At 37.1% G+C, this 17,328-nt stretch overlaps 1 protein-coding gene across 7 annotated transcripts in view; it reads right to left on the bottom strand.

Moving 5' to 3' along the window:
- The window catches only part of CHD9 (chromodomain helicase DNA binding protein 9), a 65,620-nt gene that overhangs the window by 22,939 nt on the left and 25,353 nt on the right, over positions 1-17,328 (bottom strand). For all 7 annotated transcript variants that reach the window (XM_088136130.1, XM_088136127.1, XM_088136129.1 and 4 more), the window contains 15 exons: positions 12,258-12,369; positions 11,976-12,122; positions 10,469-10,537; positions 10,322-10,377; positions 9,646-9,763; positions 9,212-9,298; positions 7,514-7,651; positions 7,168-7,289; positions 6,576-6,819; positions 5,949-6,125; positions 5,185-5,328; positions 4,164-4,419; positions 3,587-3,797; positions 1,780-1,975; positions 345-512 (listed from right to left, as the gene is read on the bottom strand). In XM_088136130.1, the coding sequence (XP_087992256.1) occupies positions 345-512; positions 1,780-1,975; positions 3,587-3,797; positions 4,164-4,419; positions 5,185-5,328; positions 5,949-6,125; positions 6,576-6,819; positions 7,168-7,289; positions 7,514-7,651; positions 9,212-9,298; positions 9,646-9,763; positions 10,322-10,377; positions 10,469-10,537; positions 11,976-12,122; positions 12,258-12,369 (2,245 nt within the window). The remainder of the gene's footprint in view (positions 1-344; positions 513-1,779; positions 1,976-3,586; positions 3,798-4,163; positions 4,420-5,184; positions 5,329-5,948; positions 6,126-6,575; positions 6,820-7,167; positions 7,290-7,513; positions 7,652-9,211; positions 9,299-9,645; positions 9,764-10,321; positions 10,378-10,468; positions 10,538-11,975; positions 12,123-12,257; positions 12,370-17,328) is intronic.

Here is a 17,328-nt window from a genome sequence, read left to right as displayed (position 1 = left end):
TGACCCATGCTTTCTTATTTAAATAGATGAACAATTTTAAGGATTCCCAAGCTGTATTTTGCAGACTCTTCTTTAAGTTGGACACCTCATGGCAGAATTCAACACTCCAAGAAACAATATTCTCTCTTTAACACAGTCAACCTTCTAGCTCAAGTTTATTAAAAAATTAATAGGACTTTACGATTGTAATGAAAAGAAGAGAGCAAGAAATGGTGCACAGTTTTATGAGATGTTTAATGTTCAAATATTTCCTTTGGAAATTTGTTGGGGAAAAACACCTTTTCTTCTTCTTTCCCATTTTATACTTCTACTTTTTGTAAGGAAAAAAAGAAAAGGGTACGTACACCACCAACGCTATTTTCTCTGCCACTCATGCTCTGCAAGACCGCTTTATCTAGACCAAGCTTCAGACTTGCTCTGTCAAACATCTCCCTTTCATAAGAGTTTCTTGTTATCAATCTGTAGACTTTCACTGCTTTGTTTTGGCCAATCCTATGGCAACGAGCTTGAGCCTAAAGAAACAGTACATGAATCCATCAAAACGATCATGTCACAACTGATGCATTAAATTTCCCATAGCATTATTAAAATTGACCTTTTGAAACCCAATGTAATTAAAATTAAGTTGCAAATTAAAGATGTTCAGAATTTATTTAGCAGATTTTAAAGCAAAGGTAAGTTCAATCTCAACCATGTATATTTCAGAAAATTGGTCTGCAATGTATGGAAGGACAGCCATGACAAGCTTTCAGTTAGGTTCTGGACAGTGTGACAAACTGAGCTTCATCTCACCCCTGAGCTGTAAAGGAGAACAGCTTTAAAGATCCTAAATCTTGGAAACTGTAGGATTTACTTCAGCATTAAGCTTTCTTTGAAAATCTAGCAAGTGCTTCCTCCTTCTACACTAGAACAGGAAAGGGGGACCAGAGGCCTTATTTTGTTACTGAACTGGCACAAACTTGAAAAGGAAAACATGGAACTGCCCTTTATCTTTTGGTGTGGTTCAGAAGTACAATAAAAAATTGGGGCATACCGTTTTCCCCTAGGGAAGGTGAACAATTCTAGCGACAAAGCATTTTTATTTTGTTTTCGGCCACCAAGATCTGAAATGTGTAGACTCTATTGGATTAATGCATTATCTGTCTTAACTTATTATTTTGAATGTTTATACTGTTTTTTTCTCAGTACCCTCAGCATAGAGTAGAAAAGGAAACAAAAGCTTCAATAAAAACAATTTGATAAATCAGCAGTAAAAATCTGCAGTAAAACAACTTAAAAACAATTAAAGTACAATTAAAGCAACATTAATTGAAATGGGATTTTGATTTTAAGACCAGTTGTTCTGTTGTAAATAACTGGATGAACAAGCACATCTTCACTTGTCATTTAGACATTATGGAGGCTAACTAATGAAGTTCAACAACTAGGTACCACCAAATTGCTAACCCACCAATGAGATTACTAGAAGCCAGATTTACCAATAGACTCCCAAACTGATACAAATAATGGAATGAGTAGTATTGGGGGATACAATCTTTTAAATTTTTGAACATTAAAGTTGTGAAGGGCTTCGCAGACATTGGTTCATAAAGTGCCAAATGAGTGGAACTTACTGGACGCTGAAAATAATTTGCACATACAATCCTGCGAGCCCTATCACGCTTGCAAGATTGTACTGTACTGCTCTCTCGCTGTGAGTCAGTTTAAGCAAGTCTGTCCACAGGCAACTGAGGTATTTAGGACCTAAAGCAAAGAGGTTTGACATCCAAACAAGTGTACCTGCAAATCGTTCTGGGGATTCCAGTCTGAATCAAAAATTATGCAAGTATCAGCTGCTGTTAAATTTATGCCCAATCCACCAGCTCTGGTACAGAGAAGGAAAACAAACCGATCAGAATCTGGCTTGCTAAATCGGTCAATGGCAGCCTGGCGCAAGTTTCCTCTTACTCTTCCATCGATGCGCTCATACAGGTACCTTTGAAGTGCAAAAAAGGAAGCAATGAAAAGAAGGCGTTGGTGGTCTAAATTAAGAGTTTAATTAATCAAAAACCTAAATATCAGTATGCTTGTCAAACCAGGCTATGCCGCAGTTAGATATCATAACGCTCCTGTCAAGTTTTGGAGTACAGTCATGTGTTACTTCAAAACTGCTAAGTCCCCAATCCAAATTCTGCCGAATATGTGAACCATCAGGTATTCTCAAACACGTATCATATAATATGATGGCAGAGTTCTTAATGTACAGGCCTACATTCTTAGTATACTGTCTTAAAGTAGCACACAATGACCTCCCAGGACTTATGAAATTATCATGGAGACTTTTTAAACCCTGATTAGTACAGAACTATATACATAGCACTATATTCCTACTTAGAGAAAAAAATGTTCAAAAGAAGAGAGTTAGATACTGTTTAACTGAGAAGCCTTTGGGCAAGAACACAAATCCTTTCAAGGACATGGGAACTTTTAAGTAATACAACCCTTTACGTATCCCATTAAAATATCACATACTTCCTCTTTCAGGCTGCAATTCTAAGCAGAGTTATTTGAAAATAACATGCAACATACACAGTGGGATACTATTAATTAAACAGGAACAGGAACAGGAACATGCATGGACTCAGAAAAACATGTGTATGTGTAAGATCAGAAGAAAACAATCTTAGCATATTGTGCTAGAGTGAGAAAACCACTTTGAGATTTGTGGCAATAGAGTATACACATGTTAAAATAAACATATGTCATAACACTTGGTTCTAATCTACTGCATTGTGTTTTTTTCTTTAACAAGTCTTCTACAAACCATGCAGTACATAAAAGGGAAGTGTTGTCTGGCTCTTCTAATATTCTTCCTGTGTGTAAGCAGCTTACAATGTAACTTTTTTTCATTCACATATTAGTGAAGCGTGTCATAATTTTTTTTCACTGGCAATCAGCCATAAAAAGCATAGCAGACACATCAGTAACCATCAGGCGTTTGGCAGGCAGCCATGATTCTAAAGTTAAACATTTTGTTATGTGTTGCAAATGAATTAGCTTCGATGATTCCAATCACAGGGGAATGTCAAGCAAGTTCTTCCAGGGCCCTTCAGAAGGCATCCATCCACACTAACATTGCATTAATTCTCAGGACTATACCACACTGCACAACTGTTACATAAGTATCACAAAGTCAAAATGATGAAAGGTATTACTCTTGATGGGTCTCATGCTTAATTCTCCATGTAGGAATAAAATATTTCCAATCAACGTTCTCCAAACGTTAGGTGTTAATATTCAGAAATATGTATTGCAAAGCATGGACGTCCATGTTCTTCACCCACATTCTCAGGTACTTTACCCTATCACTCCCCTCTACCTACCTACCTACCTACCTATTACCTAAAACACATACTTATGATTTCATCGTGCTGCTGTTTGGGTGTACGAGATCCTGGTACTGACTTTGGAACAAAAATCTGCACAGCTAGTCATTAAAGGCAAATTCACAGCTCAGTATTCATGCCCAGCTCAGTACCTTAACCAAATGCATGGAAAAGCACTTCATGTGACGCCAACATGGGTATTTGCAATATGGAAAACTCACCTTTTATGTATTAGGTAATCTTCAAGGATGTCAAGACAGCGGACCATCTGAGAGAAGATAAGCACCTTGTGGCCTCCTGCTTTCATTTTTGGGAGAAGTTTATCAATGAGGACTAGCTTCCCAGCAGATTGGATCATTGCTTGCAGGTGAAAATCAAGAGCGGTTGGATTGTAGGTTTCCCTAAATTCTCCTAAGATTTTTTCCTCAGCCCCTGCTCAGGAAAAGCATATAACAATTTGCATTATTCGTTTGTTCTCAAGTACAGCAATATTATGTAATTTTGGTCCGAACTGCACAAGAAGCATATGTCAGAAACGGAGCATAAATCCTCCACAATTAGCATAATGAAATATTTACGGCCATTCACCATCCCCTGATGCTTTTATGAATGCTTCTCATGCAAACTGTCAAGTGAATCACAGCCTTTACTCAACTGAGAAACATTTAATAATGTTATACAGAGCCATGCTGTTCTAAATACTGATGTAACAGATTGGATTCTCAGGAGGTTTTCTTTGGGGAATTCATCCTAATTATAAAGGCCTGAAGTAAATAAAAAAAGGTTTTTTATACCTACCTTTGATAAGATATGGGTGATTGCAGCACTTTCTGAGTTCCATCATGGTATTAACTAAGTTGGGTACATTAGCTTGCCCTGCCCCTTTTGACAAAAATGCGAAGTTTTTCTCTAAAATAGCTCGATAATATTTCTTCTGGATATTTGTTAACTCCACTTCAATAATGGTTTCTTCCTTTGGAGCCAGCTTCTTCTCTACATCTTCTTTCAGTCTTCTTAGCATCATTGGTTTCAGAATAGCCTGCAGCTTTTGCACCTACATAAAACATAAACAACTAGCTAAAAGCTAAATAAATAGAATTTACAAACCGTTCAGTCACTATGCAAGGCTGCTTAAGATTCAAAACTAAAAAGGCTGCTTAATATCAGTTTTCGATAGTTTCATAATTAGCCTTCCTATTGTATAATTTTGGGGAAAAAAATAGAGAATACAATTTCGAAGGCAGTACAGTCCCATGACTGCCACCTGCGGATAACACAGCACAGGAAAAAGAGAGCTAAGATTCAAGCAATTAGTTCCACATACTGAAAGAGCCTTTGGCCTTCTCTTTTTTAAACAGTAGCTTTACAAAATTCTTGGCAAACCACTTACTGAAACTGAAAGGAAATCTGAAAAATGTAGGTTGTAAGGCTTTGTTATCTAAAGAAACACAGTAAAAACCAACTCTTCTAGATTTGTTCCGTCTATCGGTAGAGCTGATGTAGCTCTCTGGACCCAATATATTTATTCTCCACAAACTAACTAAGAGAGTAGGATTCTGCACATATAAAGATTCACATTTTCTACCCATGATTTTTTCGGCACAATTCTCTTAGTATTTATACTACTGAAATTAAACAACAACCACAAGAAATTAAAGTAGTTACATTACTAAGCAACTGTGACATTCCATAAAGGTGCTGGGGAGGCCATGGAAAAAATCAATTGACTGGCATATGTTGAAATGGGTAACTGATCATATTCTAATTTCCGAATGTGTATGAATGTGAATCTTGAAAACGTAATAAAAAAGATTAATACCTGTTCCTCTGTTTTAAGGTCTCCGAATTCCTGCATGAATGTAGATTCTGCTGGGAAACGCAAAGGTTCAAGGAAGTGAAGAAGGCTGAATAATTCTTCTACTGTATTTTGCAGTGGTGTGCCGGTCAATAGCACCTTATGCTCCTACAGAAGTATGCAATGATGTACACAAAATATATTTGGCAAGAAGTTATATACCATCTTATGATGTAACAGGTATAACAGAAATAAATACACATATACTAATTTATAAATAAACAGTTGTTTTAGTAAATTTTTTGCCTTTAAGAAATTTCATTTTAAGGTAATGCTCATAAAGTACATTTTCTGCAACAAAATAAATGGCATGCAATACACAGAAGGAGATAGCTTAATGGGTTTAAAGGACAAGAGAATCTAGGCTATAATGCAAACATAATTTCATGCAACCTATTATTAAAGTTATACAGAGGCACAGTTATAAAACCAAGTTAAGCAAATAGAAACACACATCCCTTCCTGATTTGTAAGCTGCAAAATGATCATAAATCATTTGAGGGTGCGAAAATTCAACTCATGAGCATTCTAGCTCCCAAAGGCCATATGGTTTTGAGAAGGAGGTGGGGGAAGAAGAATGGAAAAGTGAGCAACAATAGCTTAACCAACTCAAGCTAAGAATCAAACATATTCCTTTATCTGCAGTTTAGCATTCTAATTTCCATGTGTATTCACCTTTCCTGAAATGAGTCACATCTCATTACTTCACAAAATGAATAAATACTCACAAGATTCATGAGTTTGAGTCCCTCCAGAAGCTTGCAATTTTTATTCTTCAATCTGTGTGCTTCATCGATAATAACACAACGCCATTCAATTGCATTGAGTTCAGGACAGCCCCCAAGAATCATTTCAAAAGTGGTGATTATGGCCTGGAACTTGTAGGTATCCCTAATAATGCGGCCCTAGGAGAAAGTAAATGAAAGCAAAACACAGTTTGCAACATTATTTTGAACCCCTCATTCTTCATTACATCTGCTTCTGAAGTTAATGGCAGGATGAACAGGAATGCTTCTTAAATTAGGTTGCCCTCTGACACAGAACTATATTAAACTTTACATGTCAAAACTGTACTATTTTGCAGCACATAAATGCATATCTGATATACAAGAGAAAAGAAACCAAAATTTCAAAAGGAAGTTGGTAAGACGTCAAATTTGTATATAACATATTTGGGAATAATATCATCTGATACCTCTAAATACAACACTACAGGTTTCCAGTATGTTAAACTGAGGGTTCAAATAGTTCTGAAGTACATAGAAATCATGTAAGTCACATTAAAAAATACATTATGCAATACACACAAATCAATTTCCCAAGTTTTCTATGTAGAATTCAATGTAGAAAATTACCTGTGAATCCCTGAAATACATCTCATATCGCTGTATCATTTGCCTACTAATCATGCTTCCATGATATACCACAACATTAAGATCAGTCCATGTGCGGAACTCTCTTTCCCAGTTGGCTATGGTTGAAAGTGGAGCAATGATCAGGAAAGGTCCTCTTATACCATTCAGAAGGATTTCATAGAGGAATGTTATCGACTGGATGGTTTTGCCAAGGCCCATTTCATCTGCTAAAATGCAGTTTTGTCTGAAAACATAAGTACACTTGTTGGTAGGGCCATCAGGAAGAATATATTTAAGATCTAACATAATTATTAATTGTAACTAAAATGCAGGCATTAACTTGGCTGCAAAACATGGCTGGAAAGACTTCAGAGATAGTAAGGACTGACTAAAAGAACATTGCGCAGTTCTCCCTTGACTGCTTTCTATGCCTCACAATAGGATTCCACTCAGTCTTATCCTATGCATACTATTCTTAACCATTCCCCATTTTATTACTTTTCGGGCATCCAACAGTATTTCAAGCCAGCCGTACTTCAACTTAGCAGCAGCTATAGTATCAAAATTACTTTGATTGGTTCAGAGAACATACCTATTATACCAATTGAAAAGAAGCCAGTTGAGCCCTTCCAACTGGTATTCCCTGAGTTGGTTGCCATTTTTATATTCCCTGGACTGTTCTATCTTCTTCCATGAATTAGGAGGAGGGCGATCCTTGGAAATAAATATAAAATGAAACATCATTAAAATTATCCACTTGAAGAAAAAAAGCAAAGAATGTATGGGGGGAAGGGCTATGAAGACATGTATCTCTGTAAATCTAGGACACTGTATACTAGCTTCTGAAATACAGTTGCTGAAATATGCACATTTATAAGAATAAATTATTTCTAGCAATCTCTCTCAGTAGAAGAGTTAGTTATCTATATTTATCTTACCAATCGTCTTGAATCAAGCCTTAAAGCTTGTAGCTGTTCAAATTCTTCTATTTTTCCTTGGTCTACATCTTCTTTCAATTCCCATGTGCTGTCTTCATATGGCAATGAGCACCACTTTACTAAATAGTAAGTAACGTGCTATAGTGGGGGAAAATTTACTTGTGTTATCCACTTAGCCATCAGGACTGTAATGTATAATAAAAGATCTATTAAATCTTCATCAGATTCATGCATCTACAGAACTTATACAAAACCCCCTTCCCAAATTGGGGTGAAAGAGGCTAAAACATCAATTCTCTTCCCACCCAGTGACCTCAGCACTAGTCCTTGTGGACCCTCTAGTCCTTGCATACCAAATAAATTGAGGAAAACAGTGAACTTCCCCATGTGCTGAAAGTTTACCTCTAAACTTTATGACTATCTGACAAGAAATCAGTGCTAAATAGATTGAGACTTTAGTCCTCCATGCAGGATAATATAAAAGGAAATTTATATAATAAGAAAAAAAGAGAAGAAAATGCCTTTATAATAAAATAATGAAATTGGCAACTATGATGGAGCACAAAGCAGAAGAGGAGTTCAAAAAGTGTAAATATTTAAGAAACACTAAAGGTGAATACGGTCCTCATTTAGGTATTGGTATTAAAAGAGAAATGAAAATTATGATACCATGTAACTCAGATGGAATTGCACAATGATTAAAATAAAGACAGTTATTCTTGTGTCCCAGTTTGAAAACAAACAGATATATTTTGTCCTGTCTTTAAATAACGCAGTATGTCCTTCCTCTTCACTCATCTAATTCCTACTTATGCACTTGCTTTTCAATTGTCATATAGTTTTAACTTTAGCTAGCTTCCTTTCCCCATAATTTTTCTTTTGTACTCAGTTCTTGATGTTCTGAATATTAAATTTATTGTTTACCTATTTATTCCGTCCTACATTTTATTTTTATAGCTCAGAGCTAACAAGCTGATGCAGAATGCGGCGGTGCGGGCACTTATGGGTGCCTCTAGGACTGCGCATGTAACACCTCTGCTGTGCAACCTGCATTGGGTGCCCGTGTACTTCCGGGTCCAATTCAAGGTGTTTAAAGGTGACCTTTAAAGCCTTTCCTGGCACGGGCCCAGGTTACCTGAGGAACCGTCTCGTCCCTATTACACCGACCCATCCCACCCGATCTGGCAGGAAGGGTATGTTACGGACCCCGTCGCCTAGAGAGTTTCGACTGGCAGGGTCCAGAAGGAGAGCCTTTTCTGCTGTGGCTCCCACCCTCTGGAACATCTTGCCTCCTGAGGTGAGATTGGCCCCCACTCTGTTGGCTTTCCAAAAGGGCGTTAAGACCCGGCTCTGCCAACTTGCGTGGGGACCCAATGGGGGTTCGCAGCACTGGGGGTGGTTGGGAGCCTGAGGATGCTCTCTCCACCTTTTTAGTTTGCATTGTAGTTTTAACTTTTCAGCTTAATTTTAGCCTTTTGTAGTTTTTAACTTATATATTTTTTCTAGGATTTCATAGTTTTTTAAAATCTGTAATGCTGCCTAGAGTCACTTGTATAGTGAGAAGGGTGGCATATATAAATTTGAAAAATAAAATAAATAAAATCTGGAGATAAATATATATGGGCTATGTACATATCTGCGTATGCATGCTCTAGTCTCAGAGCCCTTGGTTTATATATGGCTTTTTTCCAACTATACCTCTCCAGTGTCTTTATCTTCACAAAAGGAGACTTCTAATACCCGGTCTACTTCAGTATAATCAGGATTAAAAGGTTCTTCCTCCATCTAAAAGTTAAAATATTGTTATAAATATATATATTTTATTTACCTGAACTAGATAACACAGTGACAAGTTTGAAATCCAGAATGCTATGCATTATGATTGATTCGTATTACTCGCTGTACCAAAATTATCAGCAGCATGCCTTGGAAAATTTGCTTTCTTCCCTTTTTGAATCGACAAATCCATTTATAACATTTGACTACTAAAAATGAACAGCACAAATATATTCTTTCCAAACAACACCCAAACTGTATCAACATCACAAGGAGCAAATTGTATGTAGCCCCCTGGTAATCAAGACATTAATTAGTTTAGCAGGATTTCTGGTTAGAATTTTATACATACTCACATCTGCAAAAAAATGGGCTCTCTGTGCTTGCCTCAGCTTGAAACGTTTGATTTTCTGCTGGATTCTTTTATCCTTTAAAAGCTGTTGCTCCGTGGCCCATTCACAGTGGAGGTAGGAGCTAGTATTACAAAACAGTATGTTACCATATTATTGCAAGTACAGGTTTTTATACTGGCCTTTACAATATTAGATAACTCATGCGATGAAAACTGAACTTCAGTTTTTGCTAGTTACGTTCTAGAGATTTTATTTAGAGCATTTATTTCTTTGTTCCTGAACTCTGAAATCAAATCAAAGTGCATACATAAAACAGCACATCCTAATTTTAGAATTATATCCCTACCTCAACGTGCTTGCTAAAAAACTCCAAACTATGGACCTGACTCATAAGCAGGAATAAAATATTCTCGTTCTACTTGCTAATTGCTATTGCTGTACTGAAACAGCTCTACACGGACAGAGGAATTTCAGAACCAGGACTACGCTGTTCTAAGATTGTTAAAAAAAAAAAGGGGGGGGTAAGACAAACTCAAGTATAAAGGTATGCTTTTGATTTGGATAAAAACTCCAAAAGCACATGCAGAACTCCTTCATGCAGTTTTGTAATTTTAGTTAGATGTGACAAAGTATTCAACCAGACTTTTTATAGAAATAGCAATTTAACTATAATACTTACTAGTTTTTGTATTTAACAAAAAATTCTTCTGCTTCTACTGACACAGTCCCAGGAATCTGGAAATGTACATAACATCCTGTTTAATATACATTAATATATTTTATAATTGTGAACTAAAAACTCACTAATATCTCCATTTTTACTCACTTCTTTTTTTATAATTCTGGAAGATAAAATTTTATCTACAATTGCTGCATCTTCTTCACTTGGATTCTCCTGTATAGATGAAAATAAGAACAAAAATTTAATTATATAAGAATTATCTCCTCCATAGTGGAGGAGAAGGAATTACTTAATCACTAAAAAGTTGTGAGTGTAAGATATGAGAAATAGTTCTAGCTTTCTTATATTTATTATTATGAATCAATTACTTTTCATCAGACAATTGTCTGCCTTTTGGACTTTTCACCACAATGTCATCTTGCTATTTAGCTTCTAGTTTTCTTTAAGGAAAAATCCTCATGAATAAACACTATTTTATTTCACTTGTCTGGGGTGGTCTGGCAGTTTCCAGAAGGTGATTTTCTGAACTGAAAGCAGTTGTGTTCCAGAAGTAGTGTTCTAGACAAAACTGGCCTGTTTCAGAGCAGACCATGTCTGGAATATCACAAATCACTTCTGGTTCAGAAGATTAACTTCTGGAATACCACTAGACCATCCCTAGAATGGATCAGGATGGACCAGAGTAGAAGCAAAACACTTTGCACATTTCTGATAAAGATCAAACATATTTGGATTTACTCACTATTTCCACAAGATTATTTAATATGTGTGGCAAATAAAATCCTTGATACAAAGCTCTGTTTGTACTTTTCCTTTCAGTGAAGTAGGCAGATACACATATACAGGTAGTCCTCAACTTATGACCGTTTAGTGATCGTTCGAAGTTACGATGGCACTGAAAAAGTGACTTATGAGTGGTCCTCATTCTTATGACCATCGCAGTGTCTCTGCAGTCATGTGATCAAAATTTGGGTGCTGGTAACTGGCATGTATTTATGACTGTTGCAATGTCCTGGGGTCATGTGATTGACATTTGCGACCTTCCCAGCTGGCTTCCGACAAGCACAATCAATGGGGAACTGCATGATTCACTTAACAACTGCAGCGATTCATTTAACAACTGCCACAAAAAATGTCATAAAATTGGGTGTGGTCACGTGATGCCTCACTTGACAACCGCACCGCTTAATGACAAATTTTCTGGTCCCTATTGTGGTCGTAAGTCAAGGACTACCTGTATTTAGTTTTGACGATAAAAGGATGTTCTAACAACAGTGAACTCTCACAGCAATGGAACAGTTATGTGTATGCATTGACATTCCTACCATAAAAGGTCCTTTGAGCAAAAGGATTTAGAGAGCACCAGAGCACAATGCACCACATAGTATTCCTGTATACCTATAAGAAGTAGGATTACAGATAACACAATTTAACTGGCTGCCTCTTAAGATCTTTCCTGAACTCATACCTGAACTATGTAGTACAACACAGAGGTGTTGACTCAGCAAGCTACAGTACTATACTACATAGAATTTAATGACAAAGTACATCTGTAATCATCACTGCCTAGGTAAGAGAAACCCCAAACATACTCTCAAACTTCTATATGGAGAACTGTAAGAAGTAAACTATCCAGTTAGATTTTACTTACTACAAATAACTGTAAAGGTTGTTCAGCAGGCAAAGGAGCAGAATTCTTTTTTATTTTTACAGAAACTTTGGTTTCTTCCTCAGATTGTTTTCCTTCACCTTCTTCTGCATATTTCTTCCTTTTAATTTGTCGATTTGATCTTCTCTTCTACAACAGAATTACATGACTTTAACCAATGATTTGCAATATTTTTCTTTCTCTTTTTTTAGGGGTTGGGGTAAGACAGGTTATGGAATTTGATGCTGAGTTAGTACCTATAGAAAAATTACAGTTTCTAAATACCTGTGAAGTTTCATCTTTGAAAGATTGCTGAGTAGTCTGTTTAGCATCTGACATTTCATCTGAGGAGTCATTTTTTCTCTTCTGTTTTTTACCCAGTGTAATAATAAGCTTGCTGTTTTGAGACAAAAGACACTGTTACCAGCACATAAAACTTAAGCCAGGGTAGGGATGGGGGACATGAAACATCAAGTCACATACAAACTTTTCCTTTAATATTGCTAAAATGCTAGACTGCTAGGCAATTTTCCTCCCTGAAAGTATGCTTTACTTCTGTGGAGAACAAACTGAAGGAGGATATCTTCATCTGCTCCTAGAAGTGCTAAATATTTTACATATAAAAATTATCAATATGAAAATGAATGTAATGCACGCACATGATTATTATTATTTACTCACAATCTAGAGTAAGCACAGCATAATATTTCAAGCTGACAGTTTGGATTTCAGGTAATCAAGTAACACAGAAACTATTTCATTACTAACAACTGATGATGATTCCATCACTGTAGGGAAAATTATATTCTAATGCAACGGCATTAATTATTTCTGAGTTTATATTCAAAAGGTTACAGAAAAGAGAGCAATATTAATCTCATCCCTTCTGGTTTTTAATCAGAGGGCCGCAGAGACATATAATTTTCCATATTTAAAATCTGACAAGTGCTGCTTTTCACTGCATTCTCAAACTATTCACAATGTGATTATAATCAAACTCCAATTTAGATAAAGAGATGTCCTTAGATGCATATTTTACATAATGTAGATTTGATAATTACATATTATGCAGAACTGAAAACTGGTTTAGAAGAGACCTTTCGGCTGATCCAAAGCCCTGCTGCCCACAAAATTTGGCCTTATTCATTTATTGCAACTATTATATATAAAATATTACATATAATGTATTTTTACATTATATACATTACATATAAACATGGCTAGCCACTGGAAAATAATTAAAAAACATGAAATGTAACTGGCTTAATTTCAACTGTACTACATTAAAAGGAAGAAATGATAGATAAAACTGTCTTAAATAAATAGTGACCTTATGTGTCTGGGTTAATAAAGTGCCAGGTAACATTACAGTTGAGCAACAATTCATCAAGCTTACAAATTTTGCCACTTAACATTAAATGGTATCTATATGCTGAGTACATAAAAACCAACAAGCAAGCAAGCAAACAGAAAGCACAACCCATTTCAATTTTGTAAGTTTACAATCATGAAAGATTTAAGGACAGAATCTTAGACAGAGGATTTTAAGCCTGAACAGCACTTTTGAGTCCCTTAAAACATCTCCTGTGGGAGAGAGTATTCATATAGTCATCAATACCATATGGTCCTAGAACTATGCATCTCTCCAATTTTAAATTTCCAACACAGAGTGCTCTCATTTGGAAATTATACCATAAAAATAGCTGATGTTCTAGCACAGCAGTAACTTCACAACAGATAGAAATGCATCAAACGACATGCATATGACATAACCTGTGTGAGGTCATCAGGTTAAGTATTGCTAATTTAAAATATATGAATAATTACATGTATAGACAATATAAGCATTCATAACTGCAGTAATCAAGGTGACAATTTTAACCACGTGGGACCTGTAAAGATTTTGAATGCTGTAGTGTCAAAGAACAAAACACTGAATAAAATTTAAATACAAATTATATCTGCCAATTTATTATTTTTATTTTCAGGCAGCTGGAAGGCTATCAGTTCTCTCCCCTCTTTTATCCTTCCTCCCTGGGCAGGGGGAGTTAATAAAAATCCACCATGGTGCAATTAAATTGGGATGAAGCTTTCTGTCCCTTTTTCACTGCCCATGAGAAACAAGGATTCCTTGAAGCTCCATTATATCACACAGCCTTTTCCAGGACTTCATTTCACGGTACATGCAAAATTCCTGTTTTGAAGACAGAACATTTTTTTCCTCCCGGACTATGGCAATCTTGCCGCTCCAGGTCTGGTTTAAATGTTTTTTGGAAGTAAACCATGCAATAAGGTCTGGGCGCTCTGTCCAATTATTTTTTTTTCCGATTTCTTTTTCTAAGGGATGGTCGACCTATTGAGCTAACAATCAGAAGAAGGAAGCAAAGAGTTCATCTATCTTAACTGCAACGTAGTCATGCTCTGGATTTATGCAGCCCAGCCCAAATGTTCTTGAAAGTTCAAGAAAGAAATGCTGCTATGTATGAGAGACATAATCAACTCTGGGGTGCTCTCAGGTATATACCCCTAATTTCTCAAACAATTACTGACCAGTTGACCTATTGACTACCAGGTGGCAGTAAAAAGTTAGATTTCGTCTCCCTTCTCTGCCATCTAACGGTCATGCAGATATGGGCAGCTGAGATGCAGTTGCTGGAGAAGGGCTGTTGAAGGGCTAGATTCTGAAAGATCACTGATTTTTGTGTCAAATCTCCAGCATACATACAACTCTGATCATTCAAAAGAGTAGTAGAGGAAAAAAAATGTGGCTGTACTTTGATACCATATATGTACCAGTTTACACTCTAAGATGAACATTTTACAAAAACAATTTGTGAGGAGCAGAACTGAGGATCCAGGGCTCACTTAAGAGCAGTGTCCACACTGAAGATACTACTCCACAGAACAGCCCACAAAAGCACAGGAGCTGAGTCCTTTCAATTACATGCTTTAAGCCATTGGCAGGTTGATCAATTTCAGGGCTTCAGTTTTTACAAACTTGGTTAAAATGAAAAGTAAAAAAAAAAAGGAAGGGGCTGTGGAATCCAAGATTTTAATCTCCCTTATAGCCAAACCACCACTGCAATAGGGACTGAGCCCAAGGACCAGATGGAAGGAGGTGGTTCTGCAGCCAAGTAGATCACTCTTCCCATCACATCACCTCAAGCCTCCTCCATGGATTGTCCAGATGGGAAATAATCTTCTGTTTTCCTGGGGAAAACACTACTTCCATTCTTGGATCAGCTTCAGCCTGCCTTAGCAGTGGGCATCTTATGAGATGGAGACAAATGGTAACTGGGTTTTGTGCTATTGTAAGGCTGCACGAATGTGCCCTTAGAGTAGTTCACAAAATCCATTTACTGACAAAGTAAACAATTAATCAGCAGACAAATCTATACCTGAAAACATGCTTTAAGCCATGTCCTCTATCCATCTCTTTCTTTTTAATAAAGCAAACATCCCTTAATCATCAAACTACAGCTGCTGCAGTCAGACCATTCTGGCAAGCTTCCATATTGCACATGATTCATCCTGCCAACTTCATGACTCATAGTTCTGAAATCCACCTGAAGGTTACATAGACCAAATCCATGTCTATGTGCTTTGCACAACCACGTAAGTGCTTACCCAAAGCATAGTCACTTGTGTTCCCTTGCAGACATGGACTAAGACTGGTTCAAGTCCACTTTTAGCCATGGAGCTCACTGGGTGATTTTGGATCAGTCATTCTTTCTCAGCCCAATTTGCCTCATTAACTTAATTGTTGTTGGTCAAAATTGGTGGAGGGAATGTTATCTCTATGTTGCATTAGCTCCAGGAGGAAAGTACAATATAAACTTAAGAAATGATAAATAATTTGAGACCTCTAAATCTCACTAAACTCATTACGTGGGCTCGGATAAGGCTATTGCTCACTACTATCACATAGATAATATTAATCTACCTTAAAGCTGTCCAAAATGCAGTGGCACGCACAATACTGGACACACCATGATATGCCCACATAACACCACTGTTATGTGAGCTGTGCTAGCTCCAGTGGGCTCATGGGTGCAATTCAAGGTGCTGATTATTACCTTTGAAACCTTATATATCATGGGGCTAAGTTACTTGTGGGACCGCCAGTTCCTGATAGTTTCTGACCATCCCACTAGGACTGGCAAAGGAACATGTTCCAGATTACCTAGATGAAGCAGTGTTACTTGGTGGGCCCCAGGAAGCATGCCTTCTCTGTTATGTGCCTGTCTTGTGAAACAGCCTCCCCTTTGAGGTTCAGACAGCCCCAATCCCGTTACCCTTCTGGAAGGGCATTGGGGCTGGGATGGTGATGGAGCTCTGGTGGTTTCTTTGATGAGCTGATTTTTAGGAGCCTTGACCTAGTTTCTTTTTAATTGGCCTGTACAGTTGGTCTGTTCTGATTTCTGTTCACCATCCACAGTTCCTTGGGTGGATGGGCAGCTATATAAATTTGTTAAATAAAGCAGTTCTTGTCAGGATTTTCATACGATATTACATGCACAATTGCCGTGAAAACTATAATGCTTATTATTAAACTTTTCAGGTAAAAGTGTAGGTACAGATCTAGCCAAAAGTATTGGTACCCCTCAATACTTTTTCTCAACTTACTTGCTGTGAAATAAGTTGCAACTGACACAAGTAAATGACATCCACCATTCTTTATTCCATAGTCCATAGAGCAGACACTTTGCTTTTGATGTGTGACTAACATATTCTTGTAAATAATAAAACAAATGAAAATGGCATGGACATAATTATTGGTATCCCTAACCTGATATATTGTAGCACACCCTTTTGAGGCAATAACTGAAATCAAGCACTGTGTAGCTCTGAATAAGACCTTCTACACTTCTCAGTTGGCAATCTGTCCCATTCTTCTTCAGCAAACTGTTCCAGTTATCTTAGGTTTGATGGGTTCCTTCGCCCAAGTATGAATTTCAGCTCTTTCCACAAATGTTCTATTGGATTCAGATCAAGATTCACAGCAGGCCACTTCACAATGGTCCAATGTCTGCTTTTCAACCATTCTTGGGTTCTCCTAGATGTATGTTTTGGGACATTATCCTGCTGCAGGACCCATGACCTGTGACTGAGACAGAGCTTTCTAACATTGGGTATTATGTTTCACTATAGAATGCCTTGATAATCTTCTGATTTCATTGTGCCTTGCACAGATTCAAGACACCTGGTGCCAAAGGCAGCAAAGCAACATCATAACATTATGGAGCCTCTTCCATGCTTCATAGGCGGGGATGGTGTTCTTTCCTTTAAAAGCATATTCCGCCCCCCCCCCCTTCTGTGAACATACTGCTGCTGTCACTTACCAAAAGCTCTAATT

Source organism: Python bivittatus, unplaced genomic scaffold (assembly GCF_059951505.1).
Source record: "Python bivittatus isolate LINGU-HERP-01145 unplaced genomic scaffold, Pbiv_v1 ctg000190_np1212, whole genome shotgun sequence".
NCBI classification, from domain to species: domain Eukaryota; kingdom Metazoa; phylum Chordata; class Lepidosauria; order Squamata; family Pythonidae; genus Python; species Python bivittatus.
The sequence above is the reverse complement of the archived record's forward strand: the minus strand, read 5'-3'. Positions and strand labels throughout refer to the sequence as shown.